We start from the raw sequence: 23,585 nt of genomic DNA, 5'->3' as shown, positions 1-23,585 counted from the left end.
GAGAGAGGAAAATAACTCTGCCTTATTCTGGTCTTTTTATTTATACCTGTCCGCACATATTTTCATAGTCACTGATTTATGTCCCCAAGATGGATCTGCTGGAAGGTAAAGAAGTCTGTTAAAACAGGTGTTGAGTGCTGAGTTCTTCAGTTACAACCGTTGGACGTCAGTGTTGGTTTATCTGACCAAATCTGTCTAAAAAATATGTTTATGTGCCTCTACGAAACTACTTTTCCCTTGGATACATATATATAATCTCCCTAACCACCTGTATACTTTTCAGGAGATACAGATTGTCGGACCATTGTATGAGGAAACTTCATATTAAACATTCTTCTCTGAAACTGCCTGCAAGTGAGGAGCACTACAAGTGTGTGTTTGATTCACTAACAAGGATGGAGCTGGGATCTGTTTGCATTTAGTAATTTTGGCTATCCAAAGGTTTGTCCAGCACTGAGCCAGACTCGTATACAGATGTGAAACTAAAGAAAACATTTCCAACTCTAACTGACAAGTTTAGGTCTGCGCGCCAAGTTCCCAAGCAAAAACAAGGACAACAAAACAATTTGTTATAAAATATTTTAGACTACATTAAATGATTCACAGTGCTGTGCAAAACTCTTGAGCTGCCCTCATGTCTTTATATTTCGCTTCCCAGGAGCCAGACAGATTGTAACGTTTTAAAGTGGTCTTGAGCAATAGTGCTGCAAGCTTTCTGAAGATCTTTCGAAGTTTTTCATTGGACATTTTTGCTCATTTTCGATCCAGTCCCTGTACCTGACCAAAAGAGGAATGATTTTTTGTTTGTTAAGCCATTTAACACTGACCTATGAATCATTCAAGCATTAAAAATACACCTGGAAAGGAATGGACCAGTGTTGTGTCTACCCATGACAAACAGTTTAACAGAACCAAGTTTAAATTTTATCTTTTGTAGCGATGGGAATTAAGAATTGGTTCTTGTAGAGAACCGGTTTCAGTAGTTCACTTCCTTGTAATTGTTAGTCTTGTCTTGTCTATTGATCCTGCTTATCGGTTCAACTTTTAGTTGTGCTACAATCATCTGATTTCAGTTCGTGTGGCGAAGGAGGAAAGTAGCGCAGTCCACAGCGTGGATATGGACATTACTGTTACTTCTATAAATGGACGAGAGCGTGATGGAACAGAACAGAAACAACTGCCGCTACAGTAACACAGCTTTGGACCTTTGCAAACACCTAACACATGTTAATGTTAAGCTAGCCAAGAACCCAGAGTGATGTTAAAGTTGAGTAAATGTCAACCTCAGCCCTGCTTTTTTTTCAGGTAGACAGTTTCTCCCTGTTCATGTCTCTAAGGTAGCATTGCTGTGGCGATTGCTTTAAAGTTACTTTGTGCTGGTTTTCATCTTTGCTCTGTGCCGTCAGCTTTTTTTTCCTACCTAAATACTAAGAGAAAGCTCATATGCGTGTCCTCATTTACATAGGGATTTGTCTTGATGTGTGGGACTGTAGCCTACAAGGTTCTATAGTTAACTGGTAATTATGAGAAAATGCTTTTCAGGTCATTTTATGGAGAAACATGAAAATAATACAATGAGTAGTAAAACGAATTACTTTTTCCTGGGAGTAGTTAAGTAGCGTACTGCATTACTTTTAAGGAACATGTTGTGCTTAATACGTTGTTTTTTTTGAATAATGACCCCAACACTGATCACAACAAAAAATTGAACCTCACAGCACGCAATTAATGCAATGGGTTGGGGCTGCATGTCAGCCAGTTTTGTTAGGGATCTTGTCAAAACTGATTTATTATTATTATGATTTTGAGCCACAATGCAATATCATCATGAAAATGTCAGATTGGCAACAGTTTCATTTCTCATGCATGGCAATGATCCCAAACACACTGCCAATGCAGTAAAAGCATACATGTATAGACAAATGGAACGCTGTCAGTCATGGATTCCCCAGAGCCCAGACCTCAACATTTTAGAAGTACTGTGGGATCATCTTGACAGAGAACAGAACAAAAGGCAGCCAAGATCCCAAGAAGAGCTTTTAATGTCCTTCAAAAAGACTGAAGAATTATTCCTGAAGATGTTCAGGTTTTACTGAAAAATAAAGGTGATATAATAAAGGTGACCAAGTATCGACTTTCACACATATTTTAATTATGCAAACTTTGTTTTTCCATTTATGCTTGTGCATTTTAATAAACAGCCTCATAGAAATGTTAAGTTGCTTCAGACTTTTGCACAGTGCTGCATGTCATCCTGACTTTTAGAAAAAGTCGGGAGAAATTTGGATTTTCAGATATTTTCACATTGGGTGTCTACCTCCCTGTAACCCTGTCCAACTGAACAGAGTAGTCCATTCTTTTATTCAAATATACACTCTCAAATAATATTTCATTGATTGGATTTGACCCTGTTACAGAAATAGAAAAGAACATTTCTTGGAAATGTCCTTCATCAAAATGTTATTCAAAACCATCTCCAAACATGATCTTTTTCTGCTACAAGAAATATGAGAAATGAATATTGCATTTACCTGTATACAAGAAAACACTGCAAGGGTCAGGAGTCAGTCAAATCAATTCAAACATTGATAAGATTCTAACTGTTGGAACATACATAGGAAATTTAGTGTTTAGGATTGTTATGAAATTTGAAATTTTGACTAAATGTAAGCTAATGTGGAATAGCAGAAATCTCTACGCTCACTCTATCACTTTTGACATTAACATTCAGATTTTTTAAGGGATATCGGACTCCATGTACTGAGCTTAGGCACTGTAAACCTTTTACACACTAAGGTAATTCTATGCTACTGTCTAGAATATAAAAATACAAAGAACCTGGAAAAGATACATTTGTTTGAGTGAATCATTTCAAGGTTGTTATCCTAAGAAATTGCAGCATCTACAGAATCAGTAATTGGAAATACTTTGTCATCAGTATTGCAGCACACTGCTGTGAGTCATTACTCTACAACCGCAGTACTCTCTATTTTCATTGGTGCCATCATATTTTGGCCCCTCGCCCTGAGAGACTGCAGCATCCTTTGCTCAAAATGGCATAATTACAGCTGTTGCCATAATAAACTAAGATTAGTCGTCAGCCCCAATATCCCTACATGAAAGTCTTGAAAACTGTTATGTCATCATATTTTTTCAGCAGTAATTACAGCATTAATCAGGCACGATACCGTGTCATTTTCAAGCCTCTTTTTAGCAAAACAAAGAAATCTTAAATTGACATAAACAAGATTTCAATGAATAATCGGGAAATGTGCGCCAGCTGTAAATTGATGCCAGAATAATTTTAATTGTGACACTTTCAAATAAATTAGGGGACTGGGTGTTTTTTCTCTCCCCGGGCTTGTTCTGCAAAGCTCTTAATTTTGTTGTTATCCAGTGCCATCATTGTTTTGGGGTTGTAACAAATGCTTCAAAGGAATAGATGGGAAAATTCAGTGTTACTTCAAAGCACTGAATCCAGTTAAAGGCATAAAAGCCAAAGCTGCTGTAACCATGTATTTTAAATATAATGCACTACAAACAAGCCAAAAACAGCGAAGAATATTTGCACATTTGTCAAACAATAATCGCCTCATGCATAATTTATTCAGTTCCTATTCCGCTTCCTCCACAAACCGCCGTACGCAATAAGTGCAACAAATCACAGAGGCAGAATGGAATTAAGCTATGGGATGCATTGGAGTAAATGCTTCTGCAGCAGGCCTCCTGAACAGTGCCTGATGAAAATGAATTAACAATGAAAGACGAATTTAAATGGAGTAATTTAATCACGGCGAGTTTAAGACAAAAGTTAGAGAGGGTTGAAACAAATCAAAACAAAGTAAAGTCTGAAACACAAGCAGATGGACTAGTAATGGGAAGCAGGTTGGGCTGGTTGCTAAGTGACAAGGGCTAAGAAGAGGGTCCATAGTTTTGGCCGCGGTTTTGCAGGAAAAACACTTCTCCTCCCTCGTCTGAGCCACCCTCTTTCCCCATAGTGCTGTGGTTATGACGCTGGCGGGGCAGGACAGAAGGCAGGCCTGGCCAAATAAGAAACAGACCCCTTTCACCCCAGTATTGCCTATTTCTCCCTGTGGCTTTTTTGTTTTCAAAGAAAAAAAGAACGCTCTCCAAAAATAGATTTGGGGCTCGCGTGCCAATGGGTTTTGAAACCTTTTTTTCCACTCCCTCTAGTCACGCAAGTAGCCTGGCAAGACCTTGAAGAGTGAGCAGGGGGAAAAACAGAATTTGAAATAGACAAGAGGATCATATGGGAGGGGGAGAAAAAAGTCTTTTTGGTGTGTTTGGAGAACGGATCATGGTAAGCTGAGGATGGAGCATCCCTGGAGCCTGGACTTTTGCTGAGCGAACAAGGAGCAGAGACTTCCGTGCAAGATCCAGGTATGAGGGGTTTATGGGTAATCCAAGCATGAGCAGAGAGACGTCTCTCTGGTCTGGCCTCATTTTAACTGGAAGGAAGCCTCGGCTCCTTCATGGAAGAGTATGATCCTTACCAAAGGGCCTACACACAAAGCACTTCACACTCGAATGCAAAGGTCCCCATTCCTTATAAGCCCATATCCTTTACTGCTATTCACTTCACAACTGCCTGTTCTGTGCAGATGGTATTCATCTTTTTATCTGCCACATCATATACTATGTCATCAAGATGAGATCACTGGCTAGTTCACGTTATATTTGAAAGTCTGCCTATTTTGGGAGCTTCATTATAGAAAATACTTTTGAACATAAGACAGCGAGAAGGGCCCACAGCAAAAGCTCTTCTGCAGGAGCCATGCTAAAACCATTATGTCCTCCAGTCGTTATAGTAATTATGCTTTCAAGGCAACATTAGCCCTTTGCTGCTAAAGAGCATGGAGGTTCTTTGGAACATCTGAGTAAGGGTTAAATTTGGCAATAAAAAAAGGTAGGCAAGCTAAAAGAGCTCTGGTCCCCCCAAAATCTGTCATACTGTGGTCCCCATTCTGTGCTTCACTGCCTTTTTCGTTGAGCAGCTTCACAGAGGGATTTTTTCTAGCATTCCTCAACACTTAATACCCATCTCTATGTGAGGTCAAATCTGTATTGAGATCCACTTTTACTTTGCTTTAACTGTAAACGTATCAAGAAGATATGAAGAAAATGTAGAGGAACAAGAATGTTTTGTGTAAATCCTTTTTTAAGCTATTCACATCAAAGCAGAAAGTAAGTTTCCCATCTATATACAAGAGTTTTAATGTCAGAATTTCAAGAATTTCATTATTGTTTTAATTATTTCTTGATGTTCGCCACCTTGCAGAGGACAGTGTTGCAAAATGAACTTTTTTGCAAGACCTAAATGATTACAGGTAGGTACTTTTAAGATTATTTAGAAATGTGCATTTGTCTTACTCGCCTGCTAATATCTGTTCTGAAAGAAAACATACTGAAAGTGAATAAGTCTTTGTAAGTAAGAAAGTTTTTTTCCGGTATTTCTTTAGAGCCACATCATCCATTTTAAAGTGGTGGAAAGAAATCCAGTGAAATCCAGCGTGACAATGAAATGGCACGCTTTTCAGTTAATCATGAAATATAATCATGTTGAGCTCACAGATGTCAGGAAAAATTCAGGTTCTTTGAGTAGAAAAGGATTGACGCAAACAGCGAGTCACATTTCATGTACTAAGTATTTACTAACAGTAAAGTAACCAGCACCAGCTGATGATTTACATCAGAGGAGGTAGACCTAACTGCAACTAAAAAGCCACTGCCAATCAAAGATTCTGAACTTTTTCTGAGGTTTTACAAGTGATAAATAGTATGCAATAAGTTCTTCCATCTAAAAGAAGAAAAAACCTTTCCAGACATGCATAAGCTGTTTTTGTTTTCAGAGACATGGACTTTGAAACTTGAATGAGAAAGATAAAAATAAACGAGACTATCAGATGTTTACCCACGGGACACCATCAGAAAAGATAATCACATCCATATGTGACTTGTGCTATTTTTTTTACAGTGTTACTTACACAGTACAACTGAAACAAGAAGCTCAAAATCTTTTACATATTTATAACTGTTATTAATGACTGCAATTCTAATAAAGCAGTCATATTTTCTTCTTTTATTGTGTTGCAAGAGAAGGAAATATTGCATCTATTCAGTGTAACAAAAGGAAAAAAATCCACAACGCATGAAATTAGTCATTTAGCATGGTCTTTGATCAAAGTGAAGAAGTGACCAATATGAATAATAACACGCTGGCACTCCAGCAACTTTCAAAGGTTGGCTGTTTTCTCTGTGAAGAAGCACTGTTGAGCATCGACATTATGAACACAAGCAGCTTACCGCACACATTGAAGGAAAATATAAATCAGAATTTAGAGAGAATTTATGGTAATTGTGAACCTGGTTGTTACTCTGATGTTTTTGTCCCTTGTTGACAATCAGTCATAACAACCTTCATTGCACAGAGTTGGCAAATTTGAGTGGAAAGGATGATGTTAATTGGGCAAAAAGCTTTTGAAAAAATGTACTGAATAACTGTCAGATCACAAGTATCACACAATATTTTCAAATATTTCTCAGGAGCTCAACAGATGCACAGCCGGGTCGTCCCGCAGACAGATGTACATTTTGCACTGGTATTAGGTTGTGGTTTACTTTATCATGCACCTGAGGAGATCCATTATGTTTTTTTGTCATTTCCTGATTATCACATGTATACTGTTGCAATAGTGGGTCCTCAACATGGCCAAAGTTTCAAACAGTGAGGCTAGCGTATGTCCAAGTAGTCCCCGTGAGCTCGAAACCATTTCATATACGTTTTTGTTACTCTTGGATCTGTATGAGCTGATATCATTCATATAGTCGTATTAGCTCCGCAGATGTGGCTGTGAACAGACACCCCACCTTCTGTTTGTGAGCGGTAGCCATCATGCAAAAGTTCTCTTCAAGTGAGAGAAGTTAAAACATCTTGCTTCACACTGGATGACCCGAGGAGCTGCACCAAAGCCCAATATAATGTAAATAAAGAAAACAGAATTATGGCATGCATTAATCGTCATAGCTTTTCTTTGTGTTTTGGGGGTTTTTTTGTTTTGTTTTAATAGACAGTGATCCCAGATGTTGCTAATTTGTCTATGCAGTTGACTAAAGCTTGCCTGATCCCAGGCAGGGGAAATACATACAGTTGGGTCAATGTTGGCATGAATAATCATAACAGACAAAAATATGGGAATATCGTCTGGGTTAACACTTTACGTTTTATACAACTTAAATAAATAAAAGGACACTAAAAGAGCTACCATATTCAGTATCATACAAGCATGACAGCACTGACAACCCTGTAAGAGACAGAGATGAAGTCAGTGAAGGAAAAAAGGCAGGCTGGCACTGAAGATTGCATGTTAACAGAGCAGTCTCCTGTATATTCACTTTGTGTTGACGGGAAAATGATAGATTTCATTTGGTTTATGCACAGTCTTTAATTTAAGCTTTGAGTAATGACTTGCCTTTTGCCCTCTCACTCATATCATCTGAGTTCTGTTTTGTATACACTGGCCGCTGATCCAAGGTGCTCGGTTTGGGGCACAGCATTCATCTCATAATCCGAGTCTACTATGACACTCGTGCTGGGCATGTCACCAGTGCGCTGCCCGTACACACACGAATTCACCTCTGTGGATGCATTTGTAGTTTCTCAGAATACCACAAGGTTTGGGTTTCAGCTCAATAACGAGTCAAGAGGCAGGCCTTGGCGCAGGCAAACAGCATTAGTCCAGTTTCAGCTCTGTTTCATCAGACAGCAGGAGTGTTGTCCAGCCTCAGGCAGTGTAACAGTTATGCAGTGAGTTCCCATGACAGGTGTGTATATTAAAAAAATAACACTAACATTGTTGACATGCAGTCGTTCTAAATTTAAAGTTTGAAGTAAGAAAAGTTTAGACGACCAATCTGTTTTGATGATTTTAGTTTTTATGACTGATTTTTAATGTTAGAGCTGTATGAAGAGGTTTTATTTGTAATATGAAAACATTCAAGTAATACTAAACCGTGATTACAGACATGCGATACATTTTTTCACATTTGTTTGACCTCACCCTGCTGTTTTTATGTGTATTATATATTCTTGGGAATAGAAAAGTAGAGCAATTAACTCAAATAGAACAACAGTATGAGATTTCTAAGGTAAAACAAGGTCAACAAAGACAGGAATGAAAAAAAAATTGCTGTGAGTATGTCATACAGCTAAGATTAAATCTTCGAGATTTGACCTGAGTTTGGTACTTTCATCACATCCACATCAACATGATGAATGACTTTTGAGACCCAAACACGTAGGAGATATCTTGACAAAACAGAGCACACTTTTTCATGAAGGCTGTCAGTGGAAATGAAGGTATCTGTAAAGCCAATATTTCAAATAAGCTGTTATGGTATTGCAATTGAGTTACATCACATATGCCTATCAAGTTAAAAATTACACATAATGGCCATCATTAAATCAAATATTATTAAAATCTTTTGTTTTCTTTCATGTCCTTTTTTTTTTTCATTTAATGTACCGCCTCTGGGACGGGGGCTTATTTCACAGTTTTGATAAGGTATGAGACTGAGGTTACAGGGTAGTGCTGGTGATTTCGGATATGTCCACAAAACATCAGCGTACATCAGTGAAAACCCTCAGGGTAAGATTGCCTCCTTCATATAAATCATTATTGGGAGTTTTTTGCACGTAGTGCCAAATCCAGTTATAAATACATGTGTATACAGACTGCAGACTGTAATGATTATATGATTTAGTATCTTTTTTCTAACCTGAAAAAAACATGTGACAGAGGCAACAATGTGATCACAAGTACTTTATTCAGGCACTTTTTACTGGAAACATTTCTCTGGACAAGCCTAGAATGATATGTATGAACATCAGGAGGAATTTCTTCTCAGTGATACCACGGTATGCACAGTTCGGACGAACACAAAGTTGATGAGCACTTAACACTGATGAATACAAAACAATACAAACAACAAGGTACTGTAATTTTTATTTAACAGGTAGTATTCATCTATATTTGGCCAATAGTTTTCAACTAAATAAAATTGACTAATCCTCGCAGTTTCTGATATCTGCCTAATAGATAAATAAAGATACGTTACAATGTTAGATAATCTTACAGTCTAAAAATGGAGATTAGGCAATGACATTATCTGGTTACTAATGTAAACAGATACATTTTATTTTCTTGCTCAAAGCACAATTATATTCATGGACACTTCATGTCATAGGCAGCTGTGTAAAAGTACTGAGACATTCTGTGGTGGTGTTTAAACATTCAGAAATGTATGTATATATATAGTTTTTTTGAACTCCTATTATACCAACTGTAACACTTACTGGCACCAGTTTTCATTCACATAAATGTTGTGTATACTGCTGCTGAAAGGAGTTGGGGAAAAATGGTCCAAGTAACAAAAAGTGAGTTTGTCAATACATTTACACCAAAAAAAAAAAAAATCTGGACAGAACTAAAAATGACAAAAAATAAAACTGCTGCAAATTTTAGTGTTAGGATAGCACTAATTTTTACATTTCAAGTGTTTGCTTTTAACATTTATCTGAGGAACGTTAGTTATGTAGAAAAACAAACAGCTTACATTCTCTGGAAAGATCAGGCTGCAGATAAGGCAAACAATTTTACATTTACCAAGTAGCTGCTCAGTGTTCCCTTATTCCTTTTTTTCGTGTCACAATGCAAAGAAAAGATAAGCAGTAAGGCTTGTTGTGAGAAATTAAAGCCATGTGCCTGAAAAACAGGATCATTGGATGTCAAGTCCTATTTTGCAGAATGTGATCGGGTGCATGTGAAGGACTAAGACAACTTTTCAGCATTTCACATTCATTGTTACCTTGGATGGAAGATCAAACACTGAATTGTAAGAAAATCTAGTCACATAATGCTCTCTTCTGACTGATGTTTCATTTGTTCAAGCGAGGTTGTTTCTTCTTCTATAAATATTTACAATTATCTCTTACAAAAATCATACTTCATGAAGAATTAATGGTGAGCTTCACTTAAAACCACAAAGTTAAGAATTACAAGAGACGCCACAAACTTACAGTACAAACAAGTATACAGTACAAGCAGCAAATATACAAATATAGAAATGTATTCTGAGGTTTTTTGCACCCCTTTGACACGTTAATGCCAGATTTTGTCAGAAACCACACATGTATAAAAATATAGACAATGCTTTTGTACAAAATATTGACATCGTTTATGAATCTCCATTCAAATGTGCAAATTAACACTGATCAACAAAAGCACATGTTTATTTAATGCACAAATGCAGGCACACACACACAAACACACACACACACACACAAGGCATAGTCCTTTTTTGGCCTGTTAGTGATGTATTTTTTTCATGAAAAAGCACCACAACTTTAGCTATTTGGACTTTTTGATATAACATTGTGTACTTCTCTTGAGAAAATAGAAGAGAGAATAGCATTGCCTCATTTCAGGTTGCAGCCTCTGTGGTCATACAGTAGAACAAGATTAGAACAGCAGTGATTCAGCTCAGTTCACCCTTTAAAATTTAAATCCTCAGCTCTGCCTCTTCACTGTGTTCCAAATTATGTTCAGTTGTGCTGATCACGGAGGCAGAGGGGCCCTGTGAGACACTGAAGGGTGTAATTGCAGGCGAACGTGCTGCCAGTGGTGAGAGAGACGGGGAGAAACTTGGAGACATCGCGATTGACGAGATGGATCCCTCAGCGCTGATGGGCGATCTTCGTAAGGAAGCCAGATTTGGGAACGTCCTCCCTACGGCAGGCTTTGGATGTACAGTTTTGGCCCCAGGGTGGGCCACAGAGGTTATGAGAGGTGGAGGGTCAATTCTTGACTCTGCTTTTGCTTTGTGATGAAAAGACCTGCGAGGATGAGGAGGCGCAGTTTCATCTTTTAAACGTGCTATTTCAGTAAAGACATTAGCTAAAGGTTGGAACTGGGGACACCAGTTTAGTAGGTAGTCCCAGTTATAGCTGCCCCTCAGCTCCTCATCACTGGCCACAATGGCTGTGAGGGAGCCATCTGCGGAGGGCTTTCCGTCCTCAGGGAAAGTATAGTCTTTAGGGCGGGAGATGCTAAGTCCTCGTCCCACACCTACATACCCGCACCCTTCGTCCCTGTAGATTGGCACCTGGCCAGCTAACAAAGTACTATTGACGCTGCCCACTTTCTTTCCTTTGAACCAATCAATAGAAGGCTCACAAGATACATCTGATAGCTGATCAGCATCCTGCTGGATTCCGGAGTCTGGACCTCGGGCAGAGATGCGCTCCTGCATTGACGAGGAGATGCTTGACACTCTGGGATATTCATTAATCATCCTGATCTCATCATCCTCTGCTGCCTCTGCCTCGGCAGAGCCTCGACCACTGGAGTGAGAAGGATCCAGGGATCCGCCACGGGTGTACGGACCCCCACTCGTTCCTCTTTGATCAGTTGCGTATCCAGGAAGCGCCTGATGGTAAATCATTTCATTGGCTGCTAATTTTGTTTCCTCAAACTTGTGCAGCAGGGTCCCTGACATTGGTGTTCGTTCGTGTGTCTTTTTCTCCTTCTTCCGACGTCTTAACTTAACAAAAAATAGCGCCACAGCAATTGTTATTAGTATGACTATGATCCCAAGTGAAACTGCAATGACACTGACGAGCAACATGTTCACATCTCTGGTGAGACCAAAAGATGTATGGGTAACATCTATGGTCACTTTGGCCACTGATATGCGAGACGTCTCCAGAGGGCTGTGAGCGCTCACATCCAGTGTCATTAGGCGTAGCTCTCTTTTAGAGCGACTCATGTGTCTACTGTAGCTATCCAATTTTAGAGAAATTTCTCCAGTTGATTTATTGACTTCAAAATAAGGCGAGTGGTCTGGTAAGGAGTAGAGTACAACACCATCCACACCCCCATCCTCATCTCTGGCTTGCACTTTGCCAATGACCTGACCCTTCTTTGCTCCCTCAGGCACTTCAAATAAGAACTCAGAAGAGGTGAAAACAGGATCATATTCATCCTCCCCCGTAACATAAACCTTCACTGTTACAGTAGCAGAATAGTTGCCTGCATCCACGGCCATGGCCATAAACTGAAATGAGTTTAACTTCTCGAAGTCAAAGGAAGAGCGGGTCCGTATTTCACCTGAAGTATGATTGATGAAGAAGCCCTCTTTTCCTTCTTTAAAGGAGTCTAACATGTAGTACCTTAGCTGTCCAAAAACCCCTCTGTCATGGTCGATTGCATGCAGCATGGTAACTAAGGCATTCTGGGGTTGGTTTTCCCTGATGCTTGCAGTTACTAGATTGAGGGGAAAGAAAGGCCGGTTATCATTGATGTCCTTCACTTCTATACTGACAGGGGCCAAAGCAAAGTGTCCTTGGCCATCAGTGGCCTGGACAACAATCAAATGGGACAACTGTGTCTCGCTGTTCAGAGGTCTCTGCAGCCTCAAAGCTCCAGTCCACTGGTCTACATGGAAAAGATTTGTCTCATCTCCTGAGCTTATAGAGTACTGGACCTCACTATTTGGAGCAGAATCTGGATCTGTGGCAGATAAATGCAAGATTTCAGTCCCTGCTGCCGTACCCTCACTCAGAATCACACTGTACTCTGTTCGGCTGAATACTGGAGGGTTGTCATTGGCATCTGTAACACTGATAATGATAGGAACGCTGGAGCTACGCTGAGGGATTCCACGATCTGACACCACAACCGTCAGGTTATAACTTGGTACCGCTTCAAAGTCCAGCTTCTCCACCAGGATTAGACTCCCGACTGTCTGGAAGCCCCGCCCCTCCAAGAAGCGCACGCTGCTCTCAATCTGGAAGGCATTACCCGAGTTGCCACTGGCAATAGCAAAATCAAAACCACAGTTATCCCGTAACAGGTCTCCATCCACAGCTTCTAATATCAGAACAGTTGATCCAGGAAGGCCGTCTTCAGACACAGTGGCTCTATACTCCGACTGATGGAAGATGGGGGCGTTGTCGTTTATGTCAGACACTTGAACATGGACAGTGGCAATGGCTGAAAGGGATGGAGTACCCTGGTCTCGTGCCTCAATCACCACCAGAATGGAGGGATTCTCAAAGTCAAACTCAGTCTTTTGTTTAGTAAATAGAGTACCTGCGAAGAAGCAGAGAGTACCATCATAAGAAAGCCAACATAATTTTAGGTCTTTCTTTCACAACCCATCATAGTACATATCAGTGCTGGTTAGCTCATACACAGTAATGAATGACTTAACTAAAAAAGTAAATTACAATTACATTTTGTAAACACTGTGGCAGATTTGGGTACACGCTGTTTGAGGGAACATTATTTCAGGCAAATGGAAATGTTTTGAGAACAGGAGAAAGTATAGTTAGAGTAAAAAAAAGTTCTCTTTTATGACGCACTTATTTTTAGATGCTATCTCAAGCAAAACATCTGAGGCAAATAACATTCGATTTGGTTTTCAATTACTTATAATGAAGAAAATGATTAAATATTTTGCAATACTCGTTGCAAATATGTCCAAACCCCAAATGAGCATCCAAAGAGCGCTTTAGGGAATGGCATTTTTTTTAATGAAGTATAATTAAGGGGCTCTTAAACTCTGGTTAGAGTGTAGTTATAAACAACCATAAATGCAGTGCAGAGAGTAATCATACCATTGACTGGGTCAATGTAGAAGACACCTTTCGTTGATGACATGACTCTGTAAGTAATTTTCCCATTGTCCCCAGAGTCACGGTCAGTGGCTGTTACGGTGATGACTGCGCTGCCTGCAGGGAGGTGCTCTGATACAGCCACCTGATAAGAAACACATTAAATGAAAATAAGTTTATCTCCATTACAGATTATTTAACACTTCAACAAATATTCCGATAATCTAAAATGTGGTGAAATATGCAGTACCTGATACAAATCCTGGGTAAAGGTGGGGGAATTATCATTCACATCATCCACCAGCACAGTGAGGTTGGCCTCGCTTTGATGTTTAGAGTCAGATGAGCGAACGGTCAGAGTGTACCACGTCCTTTCCTCGTAGTCTAGTGGGCCAGTCAGCGACACTCCTCCTCCATAACGGTGAATTCCAAACATGCCTTGGCTGCTTGCATCTAGGTGTAACGTGTAGGAGAGGGCTGGCCCCGAGTCCACATCATTTCCTGTTACCTGGGTGATTATTGTGCCAATGAGAGTATCTGTATGTGTGAAGACAAAGAGCAGATATTTAGGTGCAGCTAAAATGAAACACAGAGTGTCTTGGTTTAAAGAAAAAAAAAAACTTTATGAAGAAATATCCGGTTCTGGAAAGCCTTGAACTAATAGACAGGAAATGAACGGAGGAGGAACTTGGCCATAGCTTGTTTCATCAAAGGGTCAGACTTTTCTCACTGAGCCCTGCTGAGTGAGCTGCCAGGGAGTGTGATGTGAGGCTTTATGATAAGATCACTGGGCTAACTTCCACTGTGAAGCTGACTTACCCTCAGGCACTCGAATCTTCTGAGGCAGGGGAATCATGGGACTGTTGTCATTGAGGTCAATGATGATCACAGTGAGGGTGGCAGAGCCAGCGAGCCGTGGGGTTCCCCGGTCTGTTGCCGTAACAACAAGCCTGGAGCGACAAAATTAATGTCAGCTTTTTAACTTTTAAACTTTCTGAACCCTGTTACACAATTCTTGGTCCCCAAAGCCCACATTGAACAGCCTGTTTTTGTCTGGATGTTTTTCTTTCTTTCTGTATGTGTGTGTGTGTGTGTTTTACAATACACAAAAGCGCCTGAAAGTCATTTTAAATATTAATAAAACAATATGTTTAAAAATATTATCTGCAGGGGATACATGATTTTCTCATAACACTGAAAGGCTGTGATGCAAAAACATGCAAAATCTACTTTTCTCTTTCTATAACAGAAAGAATTTTCTGAGTGGGACTTCTAAATTTGAGTCAAGTTTGCAGTAGCAATATACAATCCAGATGAAAGTCAGGTGAAACAGTGCAACTCCTTTTTAAAACCTTGGATTTTTCAAATCAAAATATGAACATAAAATGAGCAAAACTGTTAAAACAAGGAAAAGTTGACAAGTAGAGGAAGTGTACATTCTAACTGTAACAGAGTCTAAATATGCATGTGGATTAGCTGACAGGAAACTCACGCCAACATGTGGTTACAAACAAACAGAATAAAAGCAAGACTCACTTCGTCTGGGTCCAGATTTCCCTGTCCATTATGGCTGCAGTGGTAACGCTTCCAGTCAGTGGGTCTATCTTAAACAAGCCACTCATGGATGATGACCTGATAGAGTAAGTCACCTGACCATTTTGACCCTGGTCCCGGTCGTCTGCAGCCACCTGAGTGAATCAACACCCCATTTTGGAAACGTAAATATAGAAACATTTGCAGCAGCTGTTTTAGTGTAACTCGAACTAGTGAGCAATATTGGACTTGGAAGTCAATAGTTAATAAAAATGGGCTATATGGTTCTGGCTTCATGGCACAAGTGATTATACAGTAAATTCTTCTGGGACACTGAGATCACATGAAATTGAAAAGTCAATCCTCTGCAGCACTGAAACTATCCAGTTTTCTGATGCTTGAGAGTTTTTATTCTACAGCTTCACATTTAAACAGCAGCCAAGCACAATAAACATTTGGGGGAAAAGCTACTGCACCTGGATAATAGGAAAATCGTAGCCTTGTGCCTCCCTAATGTAGGCTACATAGTTCTGGAGTTGGAAGCGTGGCAAGTTGTCATTTACATCCTGAAGGATTAAGTTGACAGCCATGTAGGAGCTAGAGGATGCTGTCTCAGCTTTCACCACAAGGCGGAGTTTTGGGGTCTCTTCAAAGTCCAGTCCTTCAGATTTCTGGACCCATATTTCACCTAAATCACAAAAGCATCAATGACTCACTTTCTACATTTCAAAAATATAGCCTTGTAATGTGTACTGTCATCTTACCAACCACTGTACTGCCAACACTTACCAGTAATTGTGTTTATTCCAAAGGACTGCAATTTATTGCCACTGAATATACTGTAGGTGATCCCATTTTTAGAGCCATCTGGGTACTGGGCCTGAGCCTGTGTTACTACTGTGCCTAGAAGATGCAAAACACACTATGTTGATACATTTCATATATACTTCTTATTTCAAATGTACATTTACACGCTTTGAATTACAATGTTAAAGATTTTAAATCACTTCAACCTTTAGCAGCGTTCTCTTGCAGGCTGACATCTCTTGCTGTGCGAGAGAAGCGAATCCCACTGTAGCTCTGCTCCTTTATGTAAATGATAACCACTCCCAGGGAAGATTGTGCTGGGTTCCCTTGGTCCATGGCCTGAACTATCAAAGTCCGTTGGCTTTGGGTCATGGTCTGCAGCTTCTCTGTGGCCTGGATTTCTCCTGTCAGTGAGTTAATGGTGAACCCCCGGACAGGGTTGGCGAAACGATAAAAAACAGAGCCATTAGCTCCAAAGTCTTTGTCCTCTGCTCTCATAGTGGCCAAAACTCGACGATTAGAGACACTACTGGCGGAGACATTCACAATAAGTGGGTCCTGAATGAAGAATGGAGCATTGTCGTTCACATCCTGAATATAGATCGTCACCTGAGCAGTGGAGTTACGTGGGTTTGCAGGGGAAGAATCGGTGGCACACACCTCAAAAGTGTAAGAAGCTGTTCTCTCTCTATCTAGGGGGGATGCTGTGATAATGCGACCTGTGTTTTGGTCTATCATGAACATGCTCTGGGAGCCATGACTCAGAAAGTACAGCACTTGGCTGTTAGGACCATGGTCCAAATCAATGGCTTTCACCTCCAGGACGAGTGACCCAATGGGAACATCTTCCAAAATTTCTGCTGTGTAGCTGCTGCTTTGAAACTGGGGGCTGTGATCATTGATGTCCAGGACTATCACTTCTACAGTGGCAGTGCTGCTAAGGGGAGGGTGGCCCTGGTCCTGAGCTATCACCGTTAAACTGTACCCAGGCCTCTTCTCCCGATCAAGGGGCCGTGAGGTGGACAGGACACCTGACTGGCCATCCAAGCGGAAGTCTCCAGATGGATCTCCAGCTGCAAATAGAGCGATAGCAAATGGCTTGTAAACATTTGAAACTATGTACCGATCATTTAAAACATTAAATCAAAAGAAGTTCTCACCTGTAATTTTGTAGTTTATCCTGCCGTTGTCTCCCGCATCCTGATCAGTGGCTCGAAGGGTGAACAGAGGTAGTGCTTCCAGGTTTTCAGGCACCTCTATGCTGTAGTAAAGACGTCCAAAGACAGGGGCGTTGTCATTAACGTCAGTCACCTTGATCCTCACAGTTGCTTTAGCATAGTTTGGTGGAAGGCCTCCATCTTTTGCAGACACTGCCAAAACATAAAAAAGCACACTATAATTTTCGTAATAATTCACAATTTAAATATTATTAATATGTATCAGATCAGGCATTTTGTAAGGCTGTAGAACAATCAGATGACAGTACCTGTGACAGTGTAGTATTCCTGAAGCTCCCTGTCCAGAGACTTAGTAATCATAATCACACCTGATACTGGGTTGATGCTGAAACCCTCCTGTGAGATACCATCATATGTCACCTGGCCATTGCTTCCTACAGAGATACAAATATAGTCACAGCATTCTATTAAAAATGGCCTGTAAAAAAAAATTAAAAATCAAAGAATGTCAGTGAAGGTCAGAGAGTTCCATCCTATAACTTGTAGATAATAATGAAAAAAATGCATTTACAACATGTTTCAAATTCTCTTCTAAAAGCTTGTGTACTTATTTGTTTGTTTGTCATGAGGCTTGCTGTATAAGCATTTGGCAGCGAGAGCCCTCCCTCAGGCGTCTGTGTGCCAGATCGCGTGCTACGAGAAAGCAGCCTGGCAACCTCACCTGTTTACTTCACTAATTGCTTTTGAGGAGAAAGTTTATAATCCTTCTACTTTATGTGCTTCTGACTAAGTCCGGGAGAATGCATGCTAACCCCCCCTCCTCATGTAGTCCTTATGCAATTAAAAACAACTGTTAATGTCTCTAATGTGAACACATAGTCGGCACATGATGGCTAAGAAGAATTAAAAGCAGCACAAATATGCTATGACAGATCAAATCCCTGCACGTTATGAATCAGACCTTGGTCCAGATCAGCGGCAGACACTGTCAGCACACTGGTTCCTGGAGGTTGGTTCTCCGAGATCTCTACTTCATACTGGCTCTGCTCAAACCAGGGCACCTCATCATTAACATCGATCACATGCACACACAGCAGCTGGATGGACGAGTGTTGGGGTATCCCATGATCCTCAGCGATTACTGTGAGGTTAAAGATGTCCTGCTCCTCGCGGTCCAGAGGTTTGAAAATAGACAGAGAGCCTGTAGGGAGATGAATGAAGGGTGAAATATGAGGAGAGATTTCCTCTACGTGTGTACTTTATTATAGCCTGGTTAAAAGAGACAGTTACACAATTACGGTATGAAAGCATGTCATCAAAGGCCATAAAAAAACACTGCTTGCCATGATTGTGTTTGTAGTCAAGTTATTTAAAAATCAAGTGTGAAAACTTGCCGTGTGAGGGCCAAATCAGTGCTAATCTCCTCCACACACACACAGCTCTGCCTACCTGAGTGCTACCACCACCACTGCTGTAACAGCCCAAACGGTCTGGCCACAGTTTACGAGATTTTCCACTGGAGAATGCCGCAGCCATCGAGAAAGAAGCAGTAAACACACACTCTAGACACGCAACAGCCAGGCCTGCCGTGCTCCGTAGGAATTAGAGGCACCCTAGCCTTTTCATTATCCTGCCCTAAGAGGGTAGAACTTGCATTGATTTAATTTCAATTTCATGCTGTAAAATGAAATGCAACTGTTAAAGAAAGAGAGGGCCAAGATTGTTTTTCTTTTAACTTTTTTTGTGTGTGTTTGTTTTTCACTTTGTGCCTTGCTAGGATTGAGATAACTTGCCTCTAAGCTTTTAATCTGGTATAAGTTACAGGCTGGAATTTTTCACCTAAATTTGATTCCTCTGTGATCCAACTATATCCCTGGTCACTGATAACACATGGGAAGGGGAAAAAATGGAGGAATTTGGGGAGATTTTTATTTTGGATGTTTTGTAAGCATGTGTGGGGGTTGGTGGTGCCAATGCTGTGGACTGCCGTGCATGTGCAAGCGGAGGTTGCTCAGACAACAAACACATCTCTCTTATTTGATATGGCAAAGCCATTTATCAAAATTTGATGGGTTAATCCCTGAATGGTGTTGTCTTTTGCAGAGAAGCAGTCTGCCATATCACCAGTAAACTCTCCCTACTTCTCTTGAAAGGAAAATTAATGACCTCCATTCTGACACTGAGTGATGAGAATGTTTCTCACACTGTGACTTTACAGATTTATAACAATCGCCTGATAGTTCTCTCTATTGTGGTTAGCTGTGACGCCAAGGTAATGAAAACAGATTGTGCAGAGTTGTCGTAGACCTTTGGTCAATGACCCCAAAACGGGAGCAAACCAGGTGCACAAAGGATTAACTTGTCACTATTCTAACAAATAACTAGTGTGCATGAAAAGCACTTCAAGATGAGTGCACATACTGGGCTGAAGCAGAAGTGACATGCATGACAGACGCTGAATGTTTCCATCCCCAAACTGCTCCAGGAGGCATCCTGGTTGGCGACTTGAAGGCGAGGGCGGAGCAAATGTTGACACGTGTCTCAAACACCACAACAAAGCCCACAGGACCAAATGGCCCAAGGTCAGCGCTGACTAAGTGACATACTCTAATGCAAGCACACAAACACATATGTGCATGCCTACGCACACACATACACACGTGCGTACACATAAACACGCGTAACTGATCCCTCCTCTAATGGTTCCCAGAAGCCTGAGCAGGAGGTTCTTTGGTCTTTCATGGGAATAGATCCACAATAACAGATGATGGGTTGTTGTGTGTGCGCGCATGTGCACGTGTACTTGCACATTCTCGTGTGTGTGTGTGTGTGTGTGTGTGCGTTTAATATTTGGCAAGCTGGCCTGTCTGGCCTCCAACTGAGAGAAATAAGTCATGAAAGGTGAAGCAAGAATTGGGCTGACCTTAGAAGTAAGCAGATTATTAAAACAGTTTGTGTGTGTTTATAGAAAGTAAGGTTAGGTGAATGTTGTGTGGGGTCGTGTAGAGTAGTGAGTATATATGCAATGCAAAGTGAAATTTAGAAGGAGATCCTGATGCAGATTTGCCTGTCTGGTTAAACTGACAATATTTCATCTTCAGCAAAAGATTTCCATGACACAGTAGTGTTTTAGTTCTAGTTCTACAGCCTAGCAGGGCAGGGCAAATACAAAGAGAGACCTGAGAAACTGAAGCCAAAAGTTTTAGTATAATGATAAGTAAAAAAAAGAAGCAGAAAGATGAGGAAAACAAGTAAACAGCATAAAGTAAGAGATTTGAAATCTTACTCATTATAATCTTCTAACTGTTTGTATTTGCACTTGAATTAAATATTTTTTAAGTAGACTATTCTACTAATCATAACAACTCATAGTCATGATCAGTAGCTATCCCAGCTAACACTGGGTGGAAAGCAAAGTTCACAGTCATCGCCAGAGCTAACTTATGAAGATATTAAAAAAAAATCAGCTTTCCCTTTCTGGGTATTTTTGAAAAAGATAATGGAGATACAGCAGTGGCACCTTAGGGCAGGAACCCTGTGATCCTGACATATCACTGGTCACTGAGCAAAAAGTACCAAGAAAATGTTCTGTTCATTTATTTTTCTACACCTTAACTTCAGTTACACACCCATCAACAAAGTGATTAATGTCAAATATACGACAGTACAGCCCTAATAAGTAGTGAATGCAGCGTGTATGTCAAGACCTTTCCTGTTTTTGTGTAATTGCAAGGTGAAATCAAAATGAATTTGCATGTGTACAATGACTTTTGGGTGTTAAAAGCCCTTTCTGTTGAGGATTGTGACAAGAAAACTGATCTAAAGGATGTAAATTAGCTATGCATGAAAAACAGCATTTAGCTCAGAATTTTATTTTGTGCTTAGCAGAATAAAGCACACAGAGAATAAAGCCTGGCTTTGGGCTGCACTTACCCGTACTAGGGTTGAGACTGAATGTCCCTGCAGTGTTGCCTGATTGAATTCTGTAGGTCACTCTACCATTCTCCCCTTGGTCTGCATCTCTGGCCATGACATACAGCACTACAAAGCCCACTGGCTGGTCCTCCATCACACTGACAGCTGTTGGCGATATGAACACTGGTGGATTGTCATTCTCATCGGTCACATACACCCTTGCCGTGACAGAACCCCAGCGCCTCTGGCTGGCATCAGGAGCAGAATCTGTTGCTTTTACAACCAGGATGAGGTTTGGAGTGACCTCATAGTCCAGCTTCTGGCCCAAGGAGAGAACCCCAGTTGAGGGGTCGAGGGTTAATAGACCAGGGGTATTTGGCCACTGTTGTAGTATTGAATACACCAGTTTGCTGTTGGTTCCACTGCCATCCTTATCTGTGGCCTGGAAAGTATAAACAGAGGAGCCAGGATCCATGCTCTCAGAGATGACGATTGTGATGGGGTCCTCTGGGAACTGAGGAGTGTGGTCATTACTGTCCTCTATGTCGATGTCCAGGTGGACAAGAGTGCTGCTCGGAGGGGCCTCAGAGAAGTCATCCACTTCAATTTGCAGATTGTAGCGCGAGTCTCGTTCATAGTCAAGAGGACGAGCCAAGTAAACGTCCCCAGTCAGACGATCCACAACGAATGTGCCATCTCGGTCCGTACCCCCCACCACCGTGTAGGTCACCTTGTCGTCCTCTAAGGTTCCTCTATCATGGAGACAGACCGAGCCAATAACAGACCCGGGCTTGGCCTCCTCCACCGAGTTGAAAGTTATGGAGAGTGAATTCTTCTTGGTAGCAGGTCTGTTATTGCTGATAACCTGCAGTAAAGCAACACATTGCATTTATATTTACTGGCGCAGCAACATGGCAGCAGATCTAATGCTTCATTCAAATGCCCAGTGGCAACTTAAGTTTGCAATTTTCAATACAGAACGAAAATATTTTATGGATTTTAGGCAAAGTGGAAACAGACTTTGTCCTCTCCACACTGAATGTGTTCACGGGGAATAAATGAAACCACTTACAAAAGGTTTTTATAGACTTCAATAACATGGCTGCTAAGATTAATCTGACATTCGTTTGGATGCCAAGAAATATAATAGATGATAAAAGTGCTGCAATCAGAAAAGTAAGTGTTATAAGGGCATTAATTTAGTACTGAGGAAAACTGCGGTACTCTATATAGTTTTACACTTCTTTTGACGAGCAGTTCGAGTGTCTTCAAAGACTACAACCTTATTATTTCTCTTCTGACACATTATTTAAATAAAACATGTTTTTTCCCTTTGATACATGCATGTACTGTGAAAATTTAAGCAGCTGTGAAAGGTAAATGAGCATGGAGAGGCTTTATTGATGAAATTTTAATCGAAATTACTGACCGTGTTTTGTAACCTGATTGGCCAATCTGGATACTCAGCAGTGTATCCTACAGCACAATTCCCACACTAAGTAGGCACTCAAAAAATATGCTGTGCTTGCTGACAAGCTGTAAATTGGTTCCACATTAGATGGAAAAGAAGTGTTCCAAAAATAAATTGGAATAGGCCTATCCTATCATCGACAGAATTAAATAATCATTCAGAAAAGATGATTAAAGGAAATTACGCAAATACGTCACCAGGCAAGAACAACACTGCACTGTTTAATCCAATTAACTAATAATTATGACTTCCATTTTTTGTTATTGGAAAAGAGGAAAAATTGCGCTGGCGCTGACTGGAGCTGTTTATATGGGAGCTCAATTTTCCTGGAACCTATAAATCTACGTTCCTTCCAGAGTTCTTCCATTGTGTCTTTTTCTGTTCTATATTAAATATTAACACGAATTACCTTTAATGCTGTGTTTTATGTTGAGTGTATAGCCTTGCTGCTCCTTGCAAAAAGGGCTACTGTATTAAAAAAGTGTTGAAGTCATTGAGTATGACCTTGATCATAGAAGTCTACAGCTGGCCCTCATCACGAGCCAGCTGGGAGTATTTGATTCAGATCCACTTTTCCATTTCAGATAGAAATTTCCCTTTTGAAAATTCACAGGAGAAGAAAAGGGGAGGGCATGGGAGGGGACCTTGTCAGAAGTGAGGCTGATATGTCTGCAACTAGTGCGAGGGGCCCAGGGACGCAGATCCTCACAGTCCCGAGTCTATTCTTTGATATCAAATAGGTGAGTAGAGTGGGTGTTTGTGCTGGCAGTGGTTCCAAAACACAGTCTGACCTGAATGGTGAGGGAGCAGGAGGTGCTGCGAGGGGGCAGTCCTCTGTCGGTGGCTGTCACCATCAGAGTGTACTCAGCCCGTTCCGAGTGGCTGAGAGGGGATGACGAACGCAACTCGCCAGTGTTTGTGTTCAAAGAGAAGCGCTCAGCTCTGGGACCTAGAAGAGATAGAGCAAACCCTAACTTGAGATGAGAAG

The 23,585-nt window shown here is 40.8% G+C and overlaps 1 protein-coding gene across 1 annotated transcript in view; it reads right to left on the bottom strand.

The window, feature by feature from the left end:
- Window positions 1–8,832: 8,832 nt before the first annotated feature.
- Window positions 8,833–23,585, bottom strand: part of LOC116310862 (protocadherin-16-like) — a 77,877-nt gene continuing 63,124 nt past the window's right edge. Inside the window, exons 9-21 of the mRNA XM_031727786.2 lie at window positions 23,389–23,546; window positions 21,145–21,991; window positions 18,173–18,412; window positions 17,520–17,645; window positions 17,194–17,403; window positions 16,240–17,106; window positions 16,016–16,129; window positions 15,703–15,914; window positions 15,230–15,381; window positions 14,513–14,643; window positions 13,944–14,230; window positions 13,697–13,838; window positions 8,833–13,169 (exon numbers count right to left, since the gene is read on the bottom strand). Coding sequence (XP_031583646.2) covers window positions 10,579–13,169; window positions 13,697–13,838; window positions 13,944–14,230; window positions 14,513–14,643; window positions 15,230–15,381; window positions 15,703–15,914; window positions 16,016–16,129; window positions 16,240–17,106; window positions 17,194–17,403; window positions 17,520–17,645; window positions 18,173–18,412; window positions 21,145–21,991; window positions 23,389–23,546 — 6,077 coding nt within the window. The 3' untranslated portion in view covers window positions 8,833–10,578. The remainder of the gene's footprint in view (window positions 13,170–13,696; window positions 13,839–13,943; window positions 14,231–14,512; window positions 14,644–15,229; window positions 15,382–15,702; window positions 15,915–16,015; window positions 16,130–16,239; window positions 17,107–17,193; window positions 17,404–17,519; window positions 17,646–18,172; window positions 18,413–21,144; window positions 21,992–23,388; window positions 23,547–23,585) is intronic.

This window comes from Oreochromis aureus, linkage group 14, assembly GCF_013358895.1.
Source record: "Oreochromis aureus strain Israel breed Guangdong linkage group 14, ZZ_aureus, whole genome shotgun sequence".
In the NCBI taxonomy this organism is placed as follows: domain Eukaryota; kingdom Metazoa; phylum Chordata; class Actinopteri; order Cichliformes; family Cichlidae; genus Oreochromis; species Oreochromis aureus.
The sequence above is the reverse complement of the archived record's forward strand: the minus strand, read 5'-3'. Positions and strand labels throughout refer to the sequence as shown.